At 44.7% G+C, this 26,859-nt stretch overlaps 2 protein-coding genes across 19 annotated transcripts in view; both read right to left on the minus strand.

Annotated features, from left to right (window-relative positions):
- The window catches only part of PPP3CB (protein phosphatase 3 catalytic subunit beta), a 67,536-nt gene extending 47,153 nt beyond the window's left edge, over window positions 1-20,383 (minus strand). For all 4 annotated transcript variants that reach the window (XM_062215081.1, XM_062215078.1, XM_062215080.1 and 1 more), the window contains exon 1: window positions 20,299-20,383. In XM_062215081.1, coding sequence (XP_062071065.1) covers window positions 20,299-20,383 — 85 coding nt within the window. The remainder of the gene's footprint in view (window positions 1-20,298) is intronic.
- Window positions 20,384-22,903: 2,520 nt separating this feature from the next.
- USP54 (ubiquitin specific peptidase 54) overlaps window positions 22,904-26,859 on the minus strand; it is a 131,128-nt gene continuing 127,172 nt past the window's right edge. For 13 of the 15 annotated variants that reach the window (XM_062214121.1, XM_062214126.1, XM_062214123.1 and 10 more), the window contains 2 exons: window positions 25,622-25,808; window positions 22,904-24,203 (listed from right to left, as the gene is read on the minus strand). In XM_062214121.1, the coding sequence (XP_062070105.1) occupies window positions 23,644-24,203; window positions 25,622-25,808 (747 nt within the window). In that variant the 3' untranslated portion in view covers window positions 22,904-23,643. The remainder of the gene's footprint in view (window positions 24,204-25,621; window positions 25,809-26,859) is intronic. The other 2 variants (XM_062214132.1, XM_062214133.1) reach the window with 1 other exon arrangement.

A 26,859-nucleotide genomic window follows, 5' to 3' on the forward strand; every position in this document is an offset into this window, starting at 1 on the left:
AAAATTAAAAGTTCTTTTAACATAACACTTTTTTTAAGCCAACACATTTTTAAGCAAAGCTCTCAAAATGTATCAAATACTCTTCACATTACATAAAGTATAATAATACAATTTAATACCACACAAGCCAAAAAGAGACATTCCATGCTGTAGGCAGCATACAGGATAAAACTGATCAGGTTTGTGAGCTGGAAGACCACACCTTCACCTTGGCCCTGTGTGACCAAATGTCCCTACCTGACCACACCTGTACATGCCCCTGTCAATCAGACTAATTAATCACTCCCCTTCAGAATTAAAGGCAGATTAAAGGCGCATTAAAGGCCTGGAACACAGTGGGCCCATCCGTTTTGGCCTTTTCCCTCTTTCGCCATTGTGGATGCGTGGCCTTCAGGCCACCCGCCCCACGTTTTCTGGCCTACATGCTCCTCCACATAGCTGGCTCCTGGTATTCGGTATAAATCCAGATTTCCCTTTCTTTCTTAGATAGGGCCCTCACTCTCCTATGCATTTCTCTCACTGAATAAAAAGCTTAAAACTTAAAAAAAAAAAAAAGGCCGGCGCCGTGGCTCAACAGGCTAATCCTCCGCCTTGCGGCGCCGGCACACCGGGTTCTAGTCCCGGTCGGGGCACCGATCCTGTCCCGGTTGCCCCTCTTCCAGGCCAGCTCTCTGCTGTGGCTAGGGAGTGCAGTGGAGGATGGCCCAAGTGCTTGGGTCCTGCACCCCATGGGAGACCAGGAGAAGCACCTGGCTCCTGCCATCGGATCAGCGCGGTGCGCCGGCCGCAGCGCGCTACCGCGGCGGCCATTGGAGGGTGAACCAACGGCAAAAGGAAGACCTTTCTATCTGTCTCTCTCTCTCACTGTCCACTCTGCCTGTCAAAAAATTAAAAAAAAAAAAAAAAAAAAGGAGAGAGCAAGAGAGAGATTCCAAATAAAAGGTAATCTACCATGTTCCTATGAGAACTTAAAAAATATGGGTCAGCGCTGTGGCGTAGCGGGTAAAGCAGGCATCCCATAAGGGTCCCGGCTGCTCCACTTCCAATCCAGCTCTCTGCTATGACCTGGGATAGCAGTAGAGGATGGGCCAAGCCCTTGGGCCCCTGCACCCGCGTTGAGAGACCAGGAAGAAGCTCCTGGCTCCTGGCTTCGGATTGGTGCAGCTCCAGCAGTTGCGGCCAACTGGGAAGTGAACCAGTGGATGGAAGACCTCTCTCTCTCTGCCTCTCCTTCTCTCTGTGTAACTCTGACTTTCAAGTAAAATAAATAAATCTTTTAAAAAAATATTTCCTGGACAACTTAAAAATAAACTTTAGGAGAGCCAGCGCTGTGGCCAGGAAAAGCCATTGCCTGTGACATCGGCACCCTATTTGGGCTCTAGTTCGATTCCCAGCTGCTCCACTTCTGATGCAGTTTCTTGCTAACACTCCTGGGAAAAGGAGCAGAAGATAGCCCAAGTACTTGGGCCCCTTCACCCACGTGGGAGACCCAGATAAAGCCCCTGGTTCCTGGCTTCCACGTGGCCCACTTTCCCATGGCCCAGCCCCAGCCATTGTGGCCATTGGCGAAATGAACCAGTGAATGGACAATCTCTCTCATATCTCTCTCTCCCGCTCCAACTCTTTCAAATAAATATATAAATCTTTAAAAAAAAATAAAAGAAAATAAAAACAGCTAAATGCTTACTTCTGAAATTTAAACTAATTTAGAGGCACATATAGACTTAAAATAAGATTAAGCTTAAAATAATTTTAAAATAATGCTTTTTCTCCCACCTTCACATTTAAACTTTCAAAGTCTTTATGCACATCTTCAATATCAGTGCATACCTTGTCTATCACTGGAATCACTTTTTAAATGATCTAACACAATTTTCTGAAGGAAATCATCTTCACTTCCATACAGCATTTTTTGAACATGCTATCACTGTAAACTTATTCCTACAAATTATCCGCATGGTCCCATTTGTGTAACTTTTCAGTAGTTGGTTTTTTCACTCCTACAGTAAATATACTATTTCTACAAATAATCACCAGCTGCACTGTTTTTCAATGATATCTGTTGAATGGAAGAAAAACAGAAAGATCTGTTTTCAATAGTATCTAAGCACACTTTTAAGATCAGATACTTAGGCAAAATTACTATTTATCTGCTAAATCTATAGGATTCTTTTTTACTGAATAACAAATGACCTCTTTATGCATTCAAAATCTGATCGCACTAAATTAGTTTCTGGGTTTTTTTTTTTGAAGATTTTACTTTTTTTTTTTTTTTTTTTTTTAAATTTTTGACAGGCAGAGTGGATAGTGAGAGAGAGAGATAGAGAGAAAGGTCTTCCTTTTGCGGTTGGTTCACCCTCCAATGGCTGCCGCGGTAGTGCGCTGCGGCCGGCGCACCGCGCTGTTCCGATGGCAGGAGCCAGGTGCTTATCCTGGTCTCCCATGGGGTGCAGGGCCCAAGCACTTGGGCCATCCTCCAATGCACTCCCTGGCCACAGCAGAGAGCTGGCCTGGAAGAGGGGCAACCGGGACAGGATTGGTGCCCTGACCGGGACTAGAACCCGGTGTGCTGGCGCCGCAAGGTGGAGGATTAGCCTAGTGAGCCGCGGCGCCGGCCAAGATTTTACTTATTTATCTGAGAGGTAGAGTTACAGACAGTGAGAGGGAGAGACAGAGAGAAAGGTCTTCCATTTGTTGGTTCACTCCCCAAATGGCCGCAATGGCCGGAGCTGTGCCGATCTGAAGCCAGGTGCTTCTTCCCAGTCTCCTATGTGGTTGCAGGGGTCCAAGGACTTGGGCCACCTTCTACTGCTTTACCAGGCCACAGCAGAGAGCTGGATTGGGAGAGCAGCAGCCAGGACTAGAACCAGCACCCATGTGGGATGTGGGCACCGCAGGCATAGCATTAACCTACTGTGCCACAGCCTCAGCCCCGGTTTCTGGTTCTTTACCAAATAGTATTTTCTTTTTAAAAGGAAAAAAAGAAATCTACAAGGGTTTAGTAAGCACAGACTTGGGGCCAGTGTTGTGACAAAGGGGTAAAAGCCTCAGTCTGCGATGCCAGCATCCCAAATGGACACTGGTTTAAGTTTCAGCTGCTCTACTTCCAATCCAGATCCCTGCTAATGCACCTGGGAAAGCAGCAGAAAATAACTGAAGAGCTTGGGCTCCTGCACCCATGCAGAAGACCAGGAAGAAACTCCTGGCTTCAATCTGGCCCAGCCCTGGCCATTGCAGCCGGCACACCGGGTTCTAGTCCCGGTCGGGGCGCCGGATTCTATCCCGGTTGCCCCTCTTCCAGGCCAGCTCTCTGCTATGGCCCGGGAAGGCAGTGGAGGATGGCCCAAGTGCTTGGGCCCTGCACCCGCATGGGAGACCAGGAGAAGCACCTGGCTCCTGGCTTCGGATCAGCGCGATGAATCGACCGCAGCGGCCATTGGAGGGTAAACCAACGGCAAAAAGGAAGACCTTTCTCTTTGTGTCTCTCTCTCACTATCCACTCTGCCTGTGGGGGGAAAAAAGTTTTAATACATAATGAAGGCATTAAACATAACAAAGACATTAAGCTATATTCTGTTCCCCAAATATAGTGTTAAGAATATAATAAAATTTACCGGCGCTGTGGCGTAGTGGGTGGATCCACATCTGCAGTACCAAAATCCCATGTGGGAGCTGGTTCAAGACCCATTTCCGTCTAGTTCTCTGCTGTGGCCTGGGAAGGCGGTGGAGGATGGCCCAGGTCCTTGGGCCCCTGTGCCCGAATGGAGGAAGCTCTTGGCTCTGGATTAACTCATCTACCACCGCTGCAGCCATTTGGAAATCGAACCAGCGAATGGAGAACCCCTCCCTCCCTCCCTCTCTCTGCCTCTGCCTCTCTGTGGCTCTGCCTTTCTTTTCTTTTCTTTTCTTTTTTTTTTTATTGACAGGCAGAGTGGAAAGTGAGAGAGACAGAGAGAAAGGTCTTCCTTTTTGTCATTGGTTCACCCACCAATGGCCGCTGCGGCCGGCACATCTCGCTGATCCGAAGCCAGGAGCCAGGTGCTTCTCCTGGTCTCCCATGGGGTGCAGGGCCCAAGAACTTGGGCCATCCTCTACTGCCTTCCCGGGCCATAGCAGAGAGCTGGCCTGGAAGAGGGGCAACTGGGACAGAATCCGGCGCCCCGACCAGGACTAGAACCTGGTGTGCCAGTGCCACAAGGCAGAGGATTAGCCTGTTAAGCCATGGCGCCGGCTGGCTCTGCCTTTCAAACAATAAAAAAAAATAAGAAAATCAAGAGCTAGTTTTGGGTCATTATACAAATAAGGTTAAAAGTCTCTTAAACACAAATTTTTAAGATCAAACTAGCATATTCTCATCAGGCAAGAAAATCTTTTTAAAAATTCAACTTAGGAAAAGAGATACTGTTTAAGATTCTGCATTTAGCTCAAGTATACTTCCTGTGAACACAGAATTGCATTAATGGCTAAATTTTGTTCAAAATACAGAACTTCCCCAAAAAACCCACCTGAGGGACCACTCCATCATCCCCCTAGGCTGGTACTGCATGTTTTCATGCACACTAAGAATGCTCTACTACAAGTTATGGTGAGTATTTTTTTCTTTAATCAAAAGCCAGGATCTTTTTTAACGGAAGAAGAGGGGGGAAAAAAAAACACAACAAAAAATGGTACAAACCATTTCCATGCACATGAGTTAGTATCTTTAGATGTATCCTTCTCTTTTTTTTGTTTAAACTCAAAGCATGTTCTTACAATTTAAAACCATCTGGGGCCAGCGCCGTGGCTTAACAGGCTAATCCTCCGCCTTGCGGCGCCAGCACACCGGGTTCTAGTCCCGGTTGGGGCACCGGATTCTGTCCCAGTTGCCCCTCTTCCAGGCCAGCTCTCTGCTATGGCCCGGGAAGGCAGTAGAGGATGGCCCAAGTTCTTGGGCCCTGCACCCCATGGGAGACCAGGAGAAGCACCTGGCTCCTGGCTTCGGATCAGCGTGATGAGCCATCAGCAGCGGCCATTGGAGGGTGAACCAACGGCAAAAAGGAAGACCTTTCCCTCTGTCTCTCTCTCTCACTATCCACTCTGCCTGTCTAAAAAAAAAAAAAATCTGGGCCATCTTCAACAAATAGGTACAGTTTGAGTGGTAGAAAAATGGTATCTATTCACAGATAAAAGTACATGAAAACTATAGGGGATTAGAACTGTTCTAATGATACAACACAAATAGAGAATATGAAATTTATTTTTTTTATTTTTTATTTATTTTATTTATTTTTTATTTTATTTTATTTTTTTTTTGACAGGCAGAGTGGATAGTGAGAGAGAGAGACAGAGAGAAAGGTCTTCTTTTTTGCCGTTGGTTCACCCTCCAATGGCCGCTGCGGCCGGCGCATCGCACTGATCCGAAGCCAGCAGCCAGGCGCTTCCTCCGGTCTCCCATGCGGGTGCAGGGCCCAAGCACTTGGGCCATCCTCCGCTGCCTTCCCGGGCCACAGCAGAGAGCTGGCCTGGAAGAGGGGCAACCGGGACAGAATCCAGCGCCCCAACCGGGACTAGAACCCGGTGTGCCAGCGCCGCAAGGCGGAGGATTAGCCTGTTAAGCCACGGCGCCGACCTTGAAATTTCAAAAGAGTAAGTTTTCATGTATCAGTGAATGATAAAATGAGAAGGGAAAAAGCATATTTAGAACTGCTTAGCAGAAGAAGGTGCAGTAGTGATCTGACCAAAGAAAAATTACTAAATTCAATTTGCCTAAAAAAAGTTGTTCAACAGGGATTCAAAAGTTTTTTAATCATATTCTCTATTACTACTACTTTATTTTGCAACTTCCAAGGCATTTTAAAGTATTTCCAGCTAGTTTTCAAGCCTTTAAAAGGCTTTGCTTTTTTACTTCTAATTCATTTTCAAGCAATTATTTCTGCTTTTCCAGTTTCCTTACTATGTAAGTATATATTTTTCCTCCTAGTTTGTGGACTATTTTTCTTGCTCTTCTATATTTGTGATAGACAGACTCAAACCTAAAAAATGTATGTAAGCATAACACAGATGGTGAACAACTGAAAGGGCTAATTAATAATGGATGATTGGGGGCCAGCGCTGTGGCATGGCAGATAAAGCCACCGCCTGCAGTTTCAGCATCCCATATGGGTGCCAGTTCGAGTCCCAGCTGCTCCACTTCCAATCCAGCTCTCTGCTATGGCCTGGGAAAGCAGTAGAAGATGGCCCAAGTCCTTGGGCCCCTGCACTCATGTCAGAGACCCAGAAGAAGCTCCTGGCTCCTGCCTTCAGATTGGCCCAGCTACGCCATTGCAGCCATCTGGGGAGTGACCCAGCAGATGGAAGACTCCTTTCTCTCTCTCTCTGCCTCTTCTTCTATGTAACTCTTTCAAATAAATAAATAAATCTTAAAAAACAAAAACGGAGGATTGGCTAAAACAAACTAACGAGCTTCAAAATTATCTCAAATCATCACATTACCAGCAGCAGAAAACTTGATTTTGTAATATTCATTTTGACCAAAACATTCTGTTGAAAGTTTCCCCCAATCTAAATTTTGGTATAAAGGATATATAGCTGTATAGTAATTACGAACCATCACAAGGTATTTTCACTCACATTTAATGTATGGAGGATAAAAAACAACACTTTAAAAAGTTTTAATTCAAGAAGCTGGAAAAATAAACCAAGGATATAGATTGATCAGGATTAGGAGAGAAGCGGAGATTTTACTATTTCTACCACTGGGCAAGGAATCCTGGGAATTAACTCATCTTGTCATCCAGTACTCCACAAAGGTTATAAGCTCTTAGCCCTATCAGAAGCCTCCAATTCCAAGTGGAGTGCTGCTGAGCCAAATGAACAACTTGATACAAGTATCATTCAGATGCCTCAGGTCAGTTAATCCCACTGTGCTTCCATCATTGCCACCTCTGGCAGCTGTCCAAAATAAAGTTTTATACTTCTGTCTTTTTCTGTTATTTCTTTCCTTCATAAAATTTCCCTCTCTCCCAATCCTTTGCATTGAGGCCTCTAGAATTCCCACTATAAGATTAAAAAAAAAGAGGGGCTGGCACTGGTCTAGCAGGTAAAAGCCGCCACCTGCAGTGACGGCATCTCCTAAGGCACCAGTTTGAGTCCTGGCTGCTCCACTTCCGATCCAGCTCTGCCTGCTATAGCTCTGCTATAGCCTGGGAAAGCAGCATAAGATGGCCCAACTCCTTGGGCCCCTGCACCAATGTTGGAGACCCAGAAGAAGCTCCTGGCTCCTGGCTTCGCATTGGCCCAACTACAGTCGTTGTAGCCATCTGGGGAGTGAACCATTGGATGGAAGACCTCTTTCTCTCTCAGTGCCAGCCCCTTAATTGTTTTTAATAGGATGAAAAGCCCCTCCTTATCAACTCCCTTCTGGACACTTTCATTTCTTATTATTTTGAAGCTATTCCATAATCTGTCTACTATTAAAACAATAAACTGAGCTGTTTTGCCCTTTTGTCATTTTACACTACCTGCCAGACAAAATCCCAATTCTTGGATAAACATGGGTGCCGAGTATAAAATCATCAAAATTTAGTTCTGTGCTACTACAAATACAGTCTCTAATTTACCTAGTCCTTGATTTTTTCCCAGTAATCTTCAATCCTCCTTTATCTAGCTTCTACTCCACTCCCCTATCCTGTAACTCTTGCCTCTTTGGGGTCTTGAAATCACTCACCTAGTTTTACTCTTACTTCTTTAGATGTAACTTATTAGCCTACCATTTTTTTTTTTTCATTTTTATTTGTTTAGTAGGCAAAGAGACAGACATTTCCAACCCAAAGGTTCACTATCAAAATGCCCACAAAAGCTGGAGCTGGGTCAGGCTGAAATCAGGGGCTGATAACGCAATCAGATCTCCCACATGGGTGGCAAGTACTTGAGCTGCTTCCCAGGATGTGCACTGGTAGGAAGCTGGAATCAGGAGTGGCACTGGGACTAGAACCCAGGCACACCTATACAGAATACAGGCATCCCAAAGAGTGTCTTAACTGCTAGGCTGAACACTGGCACCTGGACTTTCTTTGCTCATTCCTAAATGTCAATGCATACCCTAGGATTCTGTCCTTTGCTCCTTCTCTCACTACTCTGTATTAATGATCTCATTCATCAACATTACAGCTTCACCTATCATTTATATTTTGAGATCTTCCAAATAGGTCAATTAAGTCAGATCTCATCCCTAAATTCTAGATCCATATTAAACTTCCAAATATTTCCACTTGAATGTTCTACAGATATTGCAAATTTAGTATGCATAAAATTGAAGACCGCCTTTTCTTCTAAGTAATAACCAAAAGTTACCTGATTAATTTGGGAATTATCCTAGACATTTCCTTTTTTCCTTATTCTATACAGTTATTAGGTCCTAAATAATTCTCCAGTTTGTTTTGTCCCTTTGGTTCCTGGAGAGACTAAATAAGGACTCCCCTTCCCTGTCCCTGCTGAATTATTACAATTACAAACTTTTCAGGGCTGGTGCTGTGGCACAGAGGGTAAAGATGTCACCTACAGTGCCGGCATCCCATATGGGCGCCGGTTCTAGTACCAGCTGCTCCATTTCCGGTCCAGCTCTCTGCTATGGCCTGGGAAAGCAGTGGAAATTGATCCAAGTCTTTGGGCCCCTGCACCCATGTGGGAGATGCAGAAAAAGCTTCAGGATCCTAGCTTCGGATTGGCACATTTGGGGAGTGAACCAGAGGACGGAAGACCTCCATCTCTCTTTCTCTCTGCCTCTGCCACTCTGTAACTCTGCCTTTCAAATAATAAAATAAATATTTTAAAAAATACAATATTTTCTATTTTATCCACGTTCCATATTAGAGAGTATTCTAAAATTCAAATTCTAACATTTTCCTGTTTTGAAACTAGCTTCACTACATAAAATCCAAATTCTCTTTCTTAACGTGGCATAAAATCCCCCATGATCTGACATCTGCCTATATTTCCACCCTCAACTTTTGCCACTACCTCAGTTCCCAGATACTTTCTACATACATTCTAAACATTAACTTCATCTTTTAAACTATATCACTTTCTTTTTCTCTAAATGGCATGTCCTAGTGTTTTGGTGTACACTATTCCCATCTTTTGCTTATCTTCTCCTTGTCTTTAAACTTCATTTCAGCGTTATAATTCTTAAAAACTTTTTCTAATCTTACTAAACTATTGGTGCCAGGCCTCTCCTTTGCTATCCCATAGCAAAGCACATGATATACACTTAAAATACGGCACTTAACAATTTCACTATAAATATCTGTCTCCTTTCCCAGCTTAAGCTGCTAGAAGGAAAGGGGGATTATGTCTTTCATTTCTTAAATCCAGTGATTAGAACATAGATATGTTTACTGAACTAATGAAATACTAGTTACAGTTTCTAAAAAGCTTGTATGTCTTAACACTAATTTATGTTTCTTAACACTAATTTATGTAGCAGTGACAACATATTTACAGAGATCTACAAAATACTTTCACATATATAATTCTACATGATTCTCAGGGACACTTGTGTGTTTGGGCAGGCACATTTCAACTCCACTTCACAAACAAGATAAAAGGTTCAGAGACTGTAAGTGGCTTCCCAAGGTATTTTGACTAGTAAAGAGAGCAATGGTTCAAACTGAAATCTTCAGAATACTGTTCCAGTACCATCTGTCCTTATACCATCACAATGACACTTTTCTTTTGAAAAAATAAAGGCTCAGGGCCAGCGCTGTGGCTCACTTGGTTAATCCTCCTCCTGTGGCACCGGCATCCCATATGGGTGCCGGTTCTAGTCCTAGTTGCTCCTCTTCCAGTCCAGCTCTCTGCTGTGGCCTGGAAAGGCAGTGGAGGATGGCCCAAATGCTTGGGCCCTGCACCCGCATGGGAGACCAGGAGAAACACCTGGCTCCTGGCTTCGGATCGGCGCATGGCCCGCTGTAGCGGCCATTTGGGGAGTGAACCAACAGAAGGAAGACCTTTCTCTCTGTCTCTCTCTCTCTCTCTCACTGTCTATAACTCTACCTGTCAAATAAAAAAGAAAAGAAAAATAAAGGCTCCTCATCATGAAGACCTGCCAAAGGCATAAGTATGGCCACATGCTCTAAGGCAAAGACAGTAAATTCAACAGCACTGCCTTCAAAATTTCAAGTAATTCTATGGATACCTTTTAATTTGTGGTAGTTTTCTGAATACAACACATTTTTCTTAAATTTTTCTCAAAATTGGTTCCCCTTCCTGGCTTATCTTTGATATGGTGGTATTACCAACCCCCTGGTGCTCAGACTTAAAATTTCTGTGTCATTGTTCTCTTTTTGGACTCCAAGTCCTGATCCTTCAAATCTTCTCAAATTTTCTTACAATAACCTTGTTGCGATGCCTGTTCAAGTTCTTATCAAACTGCTTACTAGAAAAATCTAAATAATCTCTACTCTCCCTCCTCCTAGAGCTAGATTAACCTACTACAAAAAAAAATTAGGTAGTCTCTTAATGACTACAAAATAAAGAAAAAGAAAACCCTGAATTTTTTTCAAAGCTTTTTTGAATTTTACCATTCTCAGTCTTTTAGAGGTCACTCCAACCACAACTAACCAATAGATCCCCTAAAGCAAAATTAGTCTGGTTGTTTACTACAGAAATATTGTTCGGGGCTGGCGCTGTGGCGCAGTGGGTTAACGCCCCAGCCTGAAGCGCTGACATCCCATATGGGCGCCAGTTCTAGTCTCAGCCGCTCCATTTCCAATCCAGCTCTCTGCTATGGCCTGGGAAAGCAGTATAAGATGGCCCCAGTCCTTGGGTCCCTGCACCCACATGAGAGACTCAGAAGAAGCTCCTAGCTTCGGATTGGCGCAGCTCCGGCCGTTGCAGCCAATTGGGGAGTGACCCATCGGATGGAAGACCCCTCTCTCTCTCTCTCTCTCCTCTCTATGTAAGTCTGACTTTCAAATAAATAAATCTTTAAAAAAAAAAAAAAGAAATATTGTTCACCTGCTTCATTCCCAACCAACCACTTCTCCAATATACTAATATATTTATTCTCAATATTATTTGGAATTTGTGTCATATCTGGTTTCTCTCTTTCCCTTAACTATGCCTTACTTGAACAATTCCATTCATCTTTTTTTTTTTTTAAAGATTTATTTATTTATTTGAGAGGCAGTTACAGAGAGGCAGAAGTAGAGAGAGAGGGAGGCAGAGAGAGAGAAAGAGGTCTTTCATCTGCTGATTCACTCCCCAAATGGTCGGACAGAGCTGGGCCAATCTGAAGCCAGTCTCTCCCAGGGTGCAGGGTCCCAAGCACTTGGGCCATCTTCTACTGCTTTCCCAGGCCATTAGCAAGGAGCTGGAGAGGAAAAAGAGCAGCCAAGACAGGAACAGGCACCCACATGGGATGCCAGCACTGCAGGTGGAAGCTTAACCTACTATGCCACAGCGCCAGCACTATTCCATTAATCTTTTTTTTTTTTAAGATTTATTTTTATTTATTTGAAAGAGTTACAGAGAGGGGTCAAGACAGAGAAAGAGGTCTTCCAACTGATGGTTCACTCCTCAGATGGCCACAAGGAGCCAGGAGGTTCTTCTGGGTGTCCCACACGGGTTCAGGGGCCCAAGGACTTGGGGGCTATCTTCTACTGCTTTCCCAGGCCACAGCAGAGAGCTGGATCAGAAGAGGAGCAGCCAGGTCTCGAACCAGTGCCCATATGGGATGCTGGCGCTTTAGGCCAGGGCTTTAACCCACTACACCACAACGCCGGCCCTCCATTAATCTTTTAACTAGATAATCTTATTTAGGCCTCTCCCCTTCTAATAATTTGCTTTACACAATACTACCAGCAGCAGTTATCAAAAACCAAGCTACCAGGTCACTTATTTCTACTTTAAAGCCTTCAATAATAATATTGGTTAGTATTAGTTGTTAAACATTTATCATGCACAAGGCCAGGTACCATAGTTCAAATTTCACATGTATTGTACCCATTAATCTTCCAAAATCTGAAAATAAGACCTTATTTAACTCTATTTTACAGATGAGAAAACTTGCTCATGAAGAATGTTATTAAGTAGTAGAACTAGAATTCAAACCCAGGCATTTTGACTCTATACAGTTTCTATCTTTAATCATCCAGAGACTTTAGTGTTTACTAGCTCAAGTTTCAGCTCCTCAACTTGGTATACAAAAGATCCTTTCCAACTTCATTTCCTGACACTCCTTGCCAAGTACCTTGTACACTTTTTCAAACTCTAACCCATCTGTGCCTGTTTTCCGTGCTCCAGCCCTACCTTCTGTCTGGAGAAATTCTCATACTTTAAGGACTACCTCAAGACATTATTCTTTTAGTGCTGTTTTATCTTCAAGTAAGACAGTTACTTCTCTAGTTTCAATAATACTTCATGCCTAATTCATTATATTATTTACAATAATCTCTCTCCCACCAGGCCTCCAGCACTCCAGGAGTATCCTCATTCTTAGTATCTTTTCAATTTTGTATCCAGTGCCACATTTATGCACACAGTCCATAAATGCTGTACAAACAGGGATTGGTGTTGGGTTACAGCCAGTTAAGCCACTACCTACAACACTGGCACAATCATATAGGCGTCACTTTGCAACCCAGCTACTCCACTTCCCATCCAGCCCCCTGCTAATGTGCCTGAGAAAACAACAGCAGGTGGTCCAAGTAGTTAGGCCCCTGGCACCCATATGAAACCTGTATAGAGTTCCAGGCTTCTAGATTCAGCCTGGACCAGCCCTGGCTGTTGCGGCCATTTGGGGAATGAACCAGCAGATGGAAAAAATCTCTCTAACTCTTTCAAATAAATCTTTAAACAAAATGCTGCAAAAATAAATGGTCTCCTCCTCTGCCTATTTCAATCAGACCCATCCTTTAAGGGCCCATTTCTTCCCATAAAAATCCTTCTTAGACCACTCCAGCCAAGAATCACCACTCCTTCCTTTGAACTCAGCCACGCAAATGGCTCTAACACTTAATCTGGCAATCATTAATCATATCCATATTTATTGCATTATTAACTTTTCATGAAAACCTATTTCCCCAGGGATCAACAGTATATTTCATACTTCTGTTATCTACTTACAGTTATTAAGCATACAGTAGACATTTTAAAAATATTTGCTATTTGACTTCCTGGATGTTTCAAAATAAATTTTACACACAAGGATGCCCAATTAACTTCAGTTTATTTTACATCTGTATATAAACTTTTTTTTATAAAGATTTAAGTTGGCCGGCGCCGTGGCTTAACAGGCTAATCCTTCACCTTGCGGCGCCGGCACACCGGGTTCTAGTCCCGGTTGGGGCGCCGGATTCTATCCCGGTTGCCCCTCTTCCAGGCCAGCTCTCTGCTATGGCCCGGGAAGGCAGTGGAGGATGGCCCAAGTCCTTGGGCCCTGCACCCGCATGGGAGACCAGGAGAAGCACCTGGCTCCTGGCTTCGGATCAGCGAGATGCGCCATCCGCAGCGGCCATTGGAGGGTGAACCAACGGCAAAAAGGAAGACCTTTCTCTCTGTCTCTCTCTCTCTCACTATCCACTCTGCCTGTAAAAAAAAAAAAAAAAAAAAAAAAGATTTAAGTTACTTATTTGAAAGGCAGGGTTACAGACAGATAAAGGGAGAGAGAGAGAGAGGGAGGGAGGTCTTCCTGGTTCACTCCCCAAATGGCCACAATGGCTGGGGCTGGGCCAGTTGGAAGCCAGGAGCCAGGAGCTTTTTCTGGATCTCCCACATGGGTACAGGGGCCCAAACACATGGGCGGTCCTCTGCTGCTTTCCCAGGTGCATTAGCAGGGAGCTGGATCAGAAGTGGAGCAACAGGGACTCCATATGGGATAGCGGTACTGTAGGTTGCAGCTTAACCCACTGTGCCACAACACCAATCCCTAAACTTATGATGGAACTGAAGTCATATAATTAGCACTAAAACACATCTCAATTAATAAATTAAGGTTCTTTCCACCAAACTTTTCCTTAAAACTCTTGACAATTCATTTAGTAGCTCTGAAATCTGAAGCTTCTGCTTCACTATTGAGCAGCTGTATTTCCTGCATTGTATTTTCCTTTTTTTTTATTTTTAATTTTTGTTTTTTTTGACAGATAGAGTGGACAGTGAGAGAGAGAGAGAGAGAGAGAGAAAGGTCTTCCTTTTGCCGTTGGTTCACCCCCCCAATGGCCACTGCGGCCGGCACGCTGCAGCCGGCGCACCACGCTGATCCGAAGTCAGGAGCCAGGTGCTTCTCCTGGTCTCCCATGTGGGTCCAGGGCCCAAGGACCTGGGCCATCCTCCACTGCCTTCCCGGGCCACAGCAGAGAGCTGGACTGGAAGAGGAGTAACCGGGACAGAATCTGGCGCCCCAATCTGGACTAGAACCCAGTGTGCCAGTGCCGCAGGCAGAGGATTAGCCTAGTGAGCCGCGGCGCTGGCCGGTATTTTCCTTTTAAAATAACTTATTACCACAGTGTGTTCCTACTTCCCTCCCCACTTTTTTGTCTACATCTCTCTCTCTCTCTCACACACACACACACACACACATTATATTCTGATCCTTCACTTTCTCTAGGACACCTTGTACTTACGATTTATTTTAATATGGTTAACAGTTTAATGGGGGAAGTGGAAAAGAAATGTCATCATTTATTTTTACACAGATAACTGTCTTCACATATAGCTAAGTAAATAAAATAGACTTTGTAAGCAACAAGTAAAAATCAAGCTGCTTTAAATTATAATGAAACTAGCAACATAACCCTAAAACCTATGTGGGTCATCTGAAAATTTATAATGAAAATAAGGAATCCTTATAAAGCTAAGGTACTGGAAAACACTTTAGGCAAATGACCTTAGATTTATAAGCCAAGTGGCTGGCAACAGAACCTAAAAAAGGTAAGAACTGCCCATCAGAAATATATCAGCTTAAAAATAAAACAAACACACACACGCATACACAGAAAGTCCAATAATATAATCTAGAAAACTGGAAAAAAATGTTGAATGTAAAGGAAAATGACTCATCCCATAGGTGCTAAAAATGAATATATACACAGAATAGACAACGTTAAGTGATAAAGCTGAATTTTTGTTTCAACACTAAGAGACTTGGTGTGGGTGCTAGGATGCAGAGTGGTAAACCACCATTTGGGATGTCCATATCCTATACTGGGGTACCCAGCCACTCCACTCTGATCCAGATTCCTGATAATGAATCCTAAGAGGCAGCAAATGATGGCCCAAGACCTGAGCCCCTGCCACCCTTGTGGGAGATCCAGATGGAGTTCTGGACTCCTGGCTTCTGCCCAGCCAGGCCCCAGTTGGTCTGGGCCTCTGGGAAGTGAACCCATAGATAGAACATACCTCTCTTTTTCTTTATCTCTGTAGCTCTACCTTTTAAGTAGATGAAAGTAAATAATTTGTTTAATTAAAAAAAAAAACTATCAGACTTGATAATCTCAAGCAACAATATAGCTTTACAAATTGGGGACCTAGTCTATACAACAAAAACTGTATGTTTAAAGTATCTTAAGGCGGGCGCCGTGGCTCAATAGGCTAATCCTCTGCCTTGTGGCGCCGGCACACCGGGTTCTAGTCCCGGTTGCCCTTCTTCCAGGCCAGCTCTCTGCTGTGGCCAGGGAGTACAGTGGAGGATGGCCCAGGTGCTTGGGCCCTGCACCCGCATGGGAGACCAGGAGAAGCACCTGGCTCCTGCCTTTGGGTCAGCGCGGTGCGCTGGCCGCAGCGCGCTGGCCGCGGTGGCCATTGGAGGGTGAACCAACGGCAAAGGAAGACCTTTCTCTCTGTCTCTCTCACTGTCCACTCTGCATGTCAAAAAAAAAAAAAATGTATCTTAAGAAAAAATAGAAAATACATGGACACAAATCAAGTAGATTTTGGAAGGAGGAAGGAAAACAATATACACAAATTCAGGAATTTGTGATTTAAGTAACCACACCAATTTTTCTGTTGTGGCAGTAAAGCACACTTGCATATACAAAGAGATATACTTTCTAGTGTTTCCATTTTTATTTCCAATTTACTAAAGAATAGAAAAATGCTTAAGAAAATATAGTTTTAAAAGCATTTATTATCTCCTCTAAGTCATTTGAGCTATGTCAAACTGTTTTTTAATTTAACTTTTTATATCAATCTTTTTTTTAAGATTTTATTTATTTATTTGAGAGGTAGAGCTACAGACAATCAGAGGGAGAGACAGAGAGAGAGGTCTTCTGTCCATTGGTTTACTCCTCAAATGGCTGCAATGGCCGGAGCTGCGCCGATCCAAAGCCAGGAGCCAGGTGCCTCTTCCTGGTCTCCCACGTGGGTGCAGAGGCCCAAAGTCTTGGGCCATCTTCTACTGCTTTCCCAGGCCTTAGCAGAGAGCTGGATCGGAAGAGGAACAACCAGGACTAGAACCGGCGCCCATATGGGATGCCAGTGCCACAGGTGGAGGATTAACCTACTGCACCACAGTGCCGGCCCTTATATCAATCTTTAAACGGGCAGAATCTGACCTGAGCCAGCTGCTGGAGTAGGATCAGAAATGAATTGAACTGGAGGCCAGTGCTGTGGTACAGAGGGCTAAGCGGCTACCTATGACACTAATATCCCATTGCTCTGTTTCCAATCCCACCTCCCTGCTAATAATGTGCCTGGGAAGTCAGCAGAAGATGATTTTAATATTTTGGCCCCTTCCGTCCACATGGGAGACCCAGAGGAATTCTAGAGGAAGCTCTTGGCTTCAGCCTGGCCCAGTCCCACCATTGCGGCCATTTGGGAACTGAACCACAGATGGACTATTTCAGTCTTTCCCTTTCTCTCTGTCCCTCTGCCATTCAAACAAATAAATCTTAAAAAAAAACTTCACTAACCTCAAACCTAATCACCCATAACCACTGACAGGAACTTGCCACTAATAATTTCAGTGATCAATTCATCACATTTATATAATACTCAAAAGCTACCAAATTTTACAAAAAGTGAATTTCAGACATCTGATATTAAATACAGAAAAATCTATGTAACTTTTTTTCTAAAGAATGTGCGTGTCTCTTATCTTTTTACTTTTTTTAAAAAAAGATTTTATTTATTTATTTATTTGAGAGGTAGAGTTATAGACAGTGAGAGGAAGAGAGAGAGAGGTCTTCCCTCTATTAGTTCGCTTCCCAGACGGCTGCAACAGTCGGTGCTGCACCAATCCAAAGCCAGGAACCAGGTGCTTCCTCCTGGTCTCCCATGTGGGTACAGGGGCCCAGGCCGTGGCAGAGAGTTGGATTGGAAGAGGGGCAGCTGGACTCAAACCAGCGCCCATATAGGATGCAAGAACCACAGGCAGAGGATTAACCCACTGCACCATGGCGCTGGCCCCAAATCTATGTAACTTTAAAAACCCATGTGACTACACAGTGTAGGCCTTCTAACTAGATGTATAAAGCAAAAAATCTAGACAATAAGGAAATGTTCTAAGGTAGTAAAGGGTCACTTGTATCCAATGTCAACAACAGTCTCCATGTTACCAATACAAAATGGTACAGATGCAAAACTAACATTACATCCTGCACTTAAAACTAGATTTTAACAAGTTTAACTTGGGGCCAGCACTTTGGCATAGTGGGCTAAGCCTCCACTTTCAGCACCGGTTTGATTCCTAGCTTCTCCACTTCTGATCCAGCTCCCTATTAGCCCCCTGGAGAGCAGTGAAAGATGGCCCAAATGCTTGGGCCCCTGCCACGACTGTGGGAGACCCAGAAGATGCTCCTAGCTTCCTTGCAGCCACCTGGGGAGTGAACCAGCAGATGGAAGATCTCTTCCTCTCTCTCTCTTTAACTCTGCCTTACGAATAAAATAAATAAATCTTAAAAAAAAAAAAAAAGCTGAACTTAAATTGAACTAGAAGAGAGGTCTATTTTCTTCAGGATCAGGGTTCTCTATCACCAAATGTAGCATTATGGTAGAATTATTCAACTTTGAATGCAAGAAGCCTTAAGATGAAATTTAAAAGCAGATCTGTGAATCCACACAAAAGGTGAATTTCCCATCAACTGGCTAGGAAGCTCCTACCCACCATGAACAGTGTAAAGTAGTCTATTACACACTACTTCTTCTTTTTTTTTTTTTTTAATTGACAGGCAGAGTGGACAGTGAAAGAGACAGACAGAGAGAAAGGTCTTCCTTTTTTTTTTCCGTTGGTTCACCCCCCAATGGCTGCTGCAGCCGGTGCACTGCGCTGATCCGAAGCCAGGAGCCAGGTGCTTCTCCTGGTCTCTCATGCGGATCCAGGGCCCAAGGACTTGGGCCATCCTCCACTGCCCTCCCGGACCACAGCAGAGAGCTGGACTGGAAGAGGAGCAACCAGGACAGAATCTGGCACCCCGACCGGGACTAGAACCCAGTGTGCCGGTGCAGCAGCGGAAGATTAGCCTATTGAGCTACGGCACCGGCCTATTACACACTACTTCTAAGTGTGTGATCCATAACAGGCATTCAAACTGGCTAACAACTTCCCTAAGGAAATGAAAGCTGCCTCCACAATAGGAGATAGGATAACCATGAGCTTGACTTAACTATACTAACCAGCTTCTTATCCTAAATCAAATGACTTTTAATGAATGGTAACAAACTGCAAATATGACTGTGTTTTAGATTCACAACTCAGGCCCTAAAGGAATCTATCTGCCTTATTTTTGGAATCTTATTTTTACTTCATTAAAGCAGTACAGAAAATAATTATCATATATATGACAAGGAACAAGAAGACTCACAAGCATAAAGGTGGTGTAAACTCATTGTTCAGGAATATGATTGGTTATTCCATCTAACAGTGAAAAGTACCCAGGGAAATGAACACACAACAAAGAAATATGGTCAGAAAATGAAGCTGCAGCCAATGTTCGCTGTTCCCACCCATATAAAAGTCCAGGATTTATTGATATAATGAATGCCTGAACTAGCAGAATTTTTTTCTCTTTTAAAAGGATTTCTCAGGACAAAAATTCCTTTAACTATTCTGTTCATTCCAGTGCTGGGCCCAACTGGATAAATTATCAACTTTTAATATAATCAAGATTAGCCTCAGTACAAATCAGTGCTATTCTTTTAAGAAGCAAAGGAGGATCAGATTGAAATTTTTTAAAATATTTTTTAAAAGCCCTCATAAAGGGAAAAGTTTTGTTTTTAAATACTTTACTAAAAATATGGGGTCAGATTTCAAAAAAAAATGGGCTGTTTAAACACTATGACAGTATATGTGAAAAGCTGAAAGAAAAAAATCATTTAAAAATTATATTTTAAAAATATACAAATTACAAAACATTTATTCAACAATAATATCAATTTATTGACCCAGCTATCCGGTGAAGAAAACTCACTTCATACTGTTTTTAACCTCCACAGCAGTGTTTGAAGTTGATGGGCTCTCCCAGAAATCCTGGACTCAAACAACTCTCAATCAGTCGTTAGTTTCTCCATTTTAACCTGCCAACTTTTACCACCAAAAAGCCATATTCTCCCCGGCTCCGAAACATTTTTTTCTTCTAGGAAAGGGGTGGGGGGAGGGCGTGTGTCCAGAGGAGGGGTAGGTAAACCCCTTTTGACCAGTGTTCACAGCTTTCCAAGTAAATAGCTTTTTTCTCCCCACGATGCTTTCCTTCTTTTATACTGCTTTTCACTCCTATTCTGCACTTAAAGCCTGGGCTCCCAAAGCCGGCCTCTACCCCTCACCCTTGTGCAATACCATACGGTTCCCCCAGTTGCTTGCGGGATGGCACCTGAGAGGCAAGCGCGAACCCCTGCGGCTGGCGCTGGCTACGCGCGAACAGGGCGGACGGCTGTCACTGGGGAGCAGGCGTGGGCCAAAGCCGAGGCAATTCTGACTGCTCATCGCCCGGCCCCGCGTGGCTGAAGGTCTCCAAGCCCCTCGGTCCGCCCCGGCAAGCCAGAAGCGCAGCTGTTGCGGAGCAGGAAGCTAACCGCGGGCCCTGCGCCGCGATGACAGGCCGAGGAGAAGAAGAAAAGGGGCTCACTGCAGCTAGCAGCCTCAGCCCCGGGGCTAGGAAACCCCGAGAGCAAAACCCCTGCCCCGGCCTGACGGCAACCGGGACATCCCGGAGCCTCCGCCACCGCCTCAGCCCAGCCCAGCAGGGGCCCGCCCAGGGGCCACTCCCCAGGGGAGGCAGCCAGTCACTCGCCCGCCCTTCCGGGCCCGCTCCCGAGGGGACGCTCTCCCGCCCGCCCTCCACACACATCTCCTCAGGCCAGGCCCCCAGGGCTTCGTCCACCTCTCACCTTTGACGACGCGGTCGGCCCCGGGAGGGGGCGGCGGGGGCGGGGGTGGGGGCGGCGCAGCCCGCGCCGGCTCCGGGGCGGCCATGCTGGGCCCGGGGCTCGGCTAGGCGTTGGGCCGGGCGGGGTTTGGGGGCGGGGGCGGCGGCTACCAGAGCCAAGCGGCGGCCCCGCCGGGGAACATGGCGGACCCTCGTTCCCTACAGAGGGGCTAAGACCGGCATGCACCGCGCGTGCGGGGGCGGGGGCGGGGCAGGCTCTAGGGACTTGGGCAAAATTACTGAGGCTAGAAGAGAAACAGGACGAGGCCAAGGGATCAGGTTAAAATTTCTTTGCGTACAGAAACAAAAGAGGGTGAGGAGAAGGGACAGTCTGTGGCTGGCTGCTGTGATAAATGAAAGCAAGGAAACTACACCGCCTGTCATGAAGCTAATAGTAAAATGGGGAGAGGTGATTAAACTTCAGAAACTGCTACTAACAGAGAACCAAATGTATCACAATTTAGCTACCAGATCTGAGTACTAAAGGGTGGACGGGATAAGAACATAGGAGACATTATAGGTTCTCCAGCCAAGAAGGGAAGATTTTCAAAATGGAGTTTGGTAAGAATGCTGGCCCTTGTGTCTAGACTCTGGAATTGTCAAGGGTCTGAAGGCACAGGATTAAAACGCAGCTGAAGCAGGCCAAGCTCCAAGGGTAAAGAATCAAAACAGGTAAGGAGAAGTAAGAGGATGACACCACCAGATGTTCAAATAATCTGCAGAATCCACCTGAAAAAGACACAGCCTCAGCCTCTTGATTCATGCAGAAAATAGATTCGGAAAGTAGAGGAGTAAATAGGCAATTGGAAACGAATTCCTTATTTCTGTGCACACACAGAATCTGGGCCTGGGTAACCTATGGAACCTCTCTAGAGATCAAAGTGACAGTGACATTCGTGGGGAATGGAGCAGAGGGACAAGGACTGTCGAGTCCGTAATTATTAGAAGAATATCTACTAAGGATATGGATAGCAACCAGCATATCCACTGTCTATTTATGAGGGTACTTTAAAAAGTTTGTGGAGACGGCAGGCATTTGACACAGTGGTTAAATTGGAGACATCGGCATCCTATAGCCAAGTGCCAGGTTCAGGTCCTGGCTTCTCTGTTTCCAATCCAGCTGTCTATGAATTGCACTCCCTGGGAGCTAAAAATGATGGTTCAAGTACTTGCACCCCTGCCACCCATGTGGAAGACCCAAATGGAGTTCCAGACTCCTACTTCTGGCCGGGCCCAGCCCCGGCTGTTGCAGGGATTTGAGGAGTAAACCAGAGAATAGGAGATCTGTTTGTCTGTCTGTTTATCTGCCGTTCTAATAAAATGGGGAGAAAAAGGCTTATGAAAAAATGGAATGAAAACATAGTATATTTTTGTGCAAAACATTTTTCAAATCTTGGGCCAGGTTTGTGGCGCACCAGGCTAAGCCAGCCCTGCAACACCAGCATCAGATATGAGTACTGGTTGACTCCTGGCTGCTCTACTTCCAATCCAGCTCCCTGCTAATGCACCTGGGAAAACAGCAAAAGATGGCCTAGCTGTCTGGGCCTCTGCCACCTATAGGGGAGACGCGGATGGAGTTCTAGGCTTCTGGCCTTGGCCTAGTGACCCACTCTGGCCGTGTGACCATTTGAGGAGTCAACCAGCAGATGCAAGATCTTGCTCTCTTTATCTGTCTCTCGCTCTCTGTCACTCTGCTTTTCAAATACATAAAAATAAATCTTTCAAAAGAAAAATTGTTCCAACCATGCATAGTGTTTTCATAATACACATTTTCTATGAACTTTCTTAAGACTACTTGTTGGTATGGAACTCAAAATTTTTGCCCCAAAATAAACTTATCTTCTAATTCCATTTTTCCACAAACTGTTAAAAATACCCTTGTATCTTGACAGTATGGAATGCAAGTGGGATGGATTGAAAAATTCCTGCGCATCCTCTTGCTCAAATAAAACACGCGCTGAGAATCAGTGCACAATGCGTGGTGATGATCAGGAGTCCAGAGTCTCAGAGAGTACCTTTGTACCTCTTCTTGGTGTAATCAGAATGACCCTGAGACCTGGGAGGAAAGAGGAAAAGCCCAATGGGTACTCCTCTTTGCACACAACATAACTTTAGAGGGGAGGGGCTCTCAAGAGTGCGGCAGGGTGATGGTAACTCCCCAGGAAAGGGGTTGCCATGGGAAGAGGACAAGGAAGGGACAGGAGGCACACCACAAACCAGGGAGGCAGCAGAAAGGCACCAAGAGTACCTGAATTTGAATTAGTTTGTAGGAAGAGTTCAAGTCCCCAGAAAAATCTCCCTAAGGAATGGAGGAAGGAAGTATATAACGTGTGGTGTATTGACTACTGGCAGGAAAGGGATAGGAAATATGCTACTAGCAGTAGTGACAAGAAAAGGCACTCTATTTTAGAATCCATTGACTCCCACCTTGTGTGTGTATCTCTTGGTTCCTCCGGCCCCTCACTTTCACTCAGTCACAAACCAATTCGTTTTTCTGTCCAGTCCTCCCCACCCCAATAAAAAAAGACCAAAAGCATACAAAAGGGAAGAATGACAAGGGATTAAATAGAACTATCTTATAGATTTATTAATGAAAAATACTTTACAAAAACAGTATGCTTGGCCCTAAAATAGTTCAGCTGACTCAGGGTTTACAACAGCGACTGAGCAGTGGCAGTAATGGCTCTGCTGCTGAGGACAGGAAGGTGTGTTAGTGTGTCTGACTCCATCTGTTCAGAAGGGCAAATATTATATTGGCAGCTCTGCATTCTAGGTTTAAAGGGAAGGTGGAGAGGCCATAACATCCAGGCAGGTGGGCTGTCCTGAATGATATGGCCAGGACTAGGACCGCAGGGCTACATATCCCTCTAAGGATAGATGAGAAGACAGAGGGTCAGGTAGGTGGGATGGGTAGGAAAAACAAAACATACAAGTTGGGAACACAGTGGAGAACAGACGATGATGGTTTAGTTGGAGGTGGGGGCATAAAATATCCAGGAATAAAATGGTGACCTTAAGATCCTAAGGAATGGCTAGTGTCAAGAGTAGTATTATGGATTAATCTTTAAAGTGGCTCAAATAAAGCCTTAAACAGCAGCTGCTTCCTTTTGCTAGGGGAAATAGAAGCTGGAATTTCAAATATACCCTCCAAAAGAGCCAGGTCTCAAGTTTAAAAGTTCCTGGTATCCCTAGGAGAAACTGCCAATTCTGTGTTGAGGTGAGAATAGCACAATCATGGGCAGAGATGCAAAGTACCAACTCTGCCATAGAAGAAAGGTGTGGCCCCAGGAAAGGAAGACAATGACCCTTACCACCTGCTGTGCTGTAGGGCTCGAGCCCTGTTCTGCTCTCTTCCAGGGGCATCTGCTAGAGCAAACAGAAACCCCTCTCCCCCTCTCCTCCTGTGTCCAGACTGGGAAACATAACTGCTTTGCCTCCAGTCATCATCTGGGGGCATATCTACTCTTCGAGGACCAGGGGCTCGGGACCCTGGAACAGGACCTGGATTCCAAGCTGACCTCAGAGGTACATGAAGACTGCTGGATGGTGGGGACACAGGGTGAACAACGGGAGGCAGGGAAGGTGAATGGGACAGATCTCCCCAGGACTGAGCATGAGGAACCTGCAGGCCCTGGCTTCTTTCTGGTGATGTGGCAGTGTGGGTTAGCTGAGGCTTGCACCCTGGAGTAGTCATGAATCTGGCCTCAATACGCTGGTTGGTCTCTAACCAGGGTCCCCAGGAGGCATCTGCTCTGGAACGATGGGGGAGACTCCGGTAGTTCAAAGTCCTTCCTGTGTACTTGAACCCTTGGGAAGTTTCACCCCTGTCACACACAGCCAGAAACTGCTGGACACTCCTTGAAGTTCCTGGGGAAAGAAAAGAAACCCAAACACTGAGCATCTTCAGAAAACCACTACCCTTCTCAGAAGACCATTCCTAGCTATTTTGCCCCCTTCCCAATCCTCCAGGAGCATACACACAAGGGAAAGAAAGAATCCAGTTTTGCATTTGATTCTGTTTTTAAAAATTTTAATATACATAAAAATCAAATCTCTTACTCCCAACCTGGGCAAATGAAAAAGACTCCTGGACGCTGTCATATTTCTTCCTTGCTCCACTATAATGTTTCCTCACACACACACACACACACACACGGCTTCCTGATATAGCAAATGTTTACTCTCTCACTGTAACAAGTTTACTCCTAGAGCCACCAATCTAAAATCTCACTCATCTTTTCCTTACATGGTACCTTCACTCCAGTCAAGCTGCCTCTTCTTACATTCTTGCTCAATCTCTAAGATCTCCACTTGTGTTCACACCACTTCTCACGATACACAATATAGAATGCCATTTCTAAACACTTATTTGACCTTGGTGTTACTGATATATTGGGGTAATAATTGGAGGTGGTGAAGGAATGACCTGCAGGTGTGTAGCAGCCGCAGTCACTCAAATGGTCCCTATTCAGGATATGCCCGTAGTACCCCCTCTTTCCCTTTTAGAACCACTGCCTTAAGTTGTGCACTCAGCCCGTGAGGAGGAAATGGAGAACATCTTGCCATGGAGAGTCAAAGCCGGAAAGCTGCTGCCCACCTTCCCTAGGACTGTTTGGATCTATACACATGGCATGGGTACCCCATATACAAGGTCTTTCCACATCTCCCATTTATTCCTTCTCAACCAGGGGCAGGGATCCCTTCTTCTACCAAGGGCCATGTGGATATGTGTAACATCATTTGCAGGCCACACAAAATTACCAACTTAAAAATTAGCCCACTGTAGATTTATTGACTTTCGAGTCTCACCTGGTTGCCTTGGTAGGACCAGACCAAATGATTTCATGGGCCTTATATGGCCCACAGGCCAGACTTTCCCATTATCCTGTAGACCTAGACCATCTTCTGAGACTCAGTGGATAAAATGTGAGAAAACTAGCTAATGGAGTTGATACTTTCTGGTTGGGGAGGGCGGGAGGACCCCAAAGACTCTCATTGGTTACTTAAAAGCTTATTCCATCATCAGTGAAACAGTTATTCTCACAAATACAGATTCCAGAGGTGCTGTTCCAGGCCCCTGGTCTAAGAACCATGGTGCCCAAAACATTATTTAGTCATAATTCATCCAAATCAATGCTTGATCTTAAATGTGTAATTCGTAGCCTTATACCACCCCTCCTTGGGACACCCCTGTCCCAGTAGGTACAGTGATTATCCTCAGAAGCCCCTGGAAAGGTACCATGTTGTGGCATTTATTTGTAATGTTAGATTGGGTGGGAAGTTACCTGGGGGTCTATGGGGCTCCCCTGCCATGCTGGGCATCAGGACACCTGGGGACAGGAACTGTGGCTGGGGAGGGTAGAGTTGGGGACCAAGGAGACACACAGGAGGGTCATGGATGACAGGGAGGGAAGAGGAGCTCGAACAACGGTGCCCGGTTTCCAAAGGCTTTTTCCTCACGTTTGATGAATCCTTATAATGAGACAAGACAAAAAAACAAAAACAAAAAAACAAAACATAGAGATGATGATTAACAAACAGCAGGATGTGGTTGGGTAAACACAGGCAAGCAAAAGGAAATGGAGGGAACTAGAGCACAAATATGCCTCATTCTGGAGAAGGACCCAATCCACCAAGTCACTCTAAGAAACCAAACTTCATCTCCTTTTCCTTTAGCCAGTCTTCCTCAGAGCCCTCACTTTCTAATCCTACCGTTCAGGTTCTTAGCAAACTCCTTAATGCCAATAATAGAATTAGAGAGTGAGATAGAAATTAAAAATAAAGAAGAAATTGAGAGAGAGAGATACAGAATGCCTTAGAAGTTGTGAAACAATTCTATTCTTGCTCTAAGTATTGGAAACTAAAATATGTCTGCTTAAATGTAGAACTGATAACTCTACACCATTATTTTTCTTGCCACTGCCACATTCCACAGTGTTCTCTGTTGCCTATCAAGTTTGTACTGACTAATGCTATGTCTTCTTCTGTACTCATTACTCACTTTTGTGGTTAAAAACCCACAGGTATTGCCTTTAACATCTGAAAAACTAATATATCCAAAATTGAGCTGATTTCCTCCTGATACCATATTCTTTTAAGTCATCAAGACTCAAACATGGGCATTGCTCTTGATCTCCCACTTCCCATACACAATTCTTTTAGTTTCTGAGTACTGTCATTTCTACACAGGATTTTAAATGCACCTGCAGCATTGCAGCAGCCTTCAATCCGATCTTTCTTTTATCTACCTCCTTAGAATGGACTACAAGATCCTATGTGATATGGGGCACTTACAGTCTTTCTCACTTTATCTCCTTCCACTCCTGGACAATTTTATATTTTAACTTCCTCTTTTAAAAAAAAAAAAAAGATTTATATATGTATTTGAAAGTCAGAGTTACACAGAGAGAGGAGAGGCAAGAGAAAGAGAGAGAGAGAGAGAGAGAGAGAGAGAGAGAGAGAGAGGTCTTCCATCCGATGGTTCACTCCCCATTTGGCTGCAATGGCCAGAGTTGTGCCAATC

The sequence above is a fragment of the Lepus europaeus genome, chromosome 17, assembly GCF_033115175.1.
Source record: "Lepus europaeus isolate LE1 chromosome 17, mLepTim1.pri, whole genome shotgun sequence".
Lineage (NCBI taxonomy): Eukaryota > Metazoa > Chordata > Mammalia > Lagomorpha > Leporidae > Lepus > Lepus europaeus.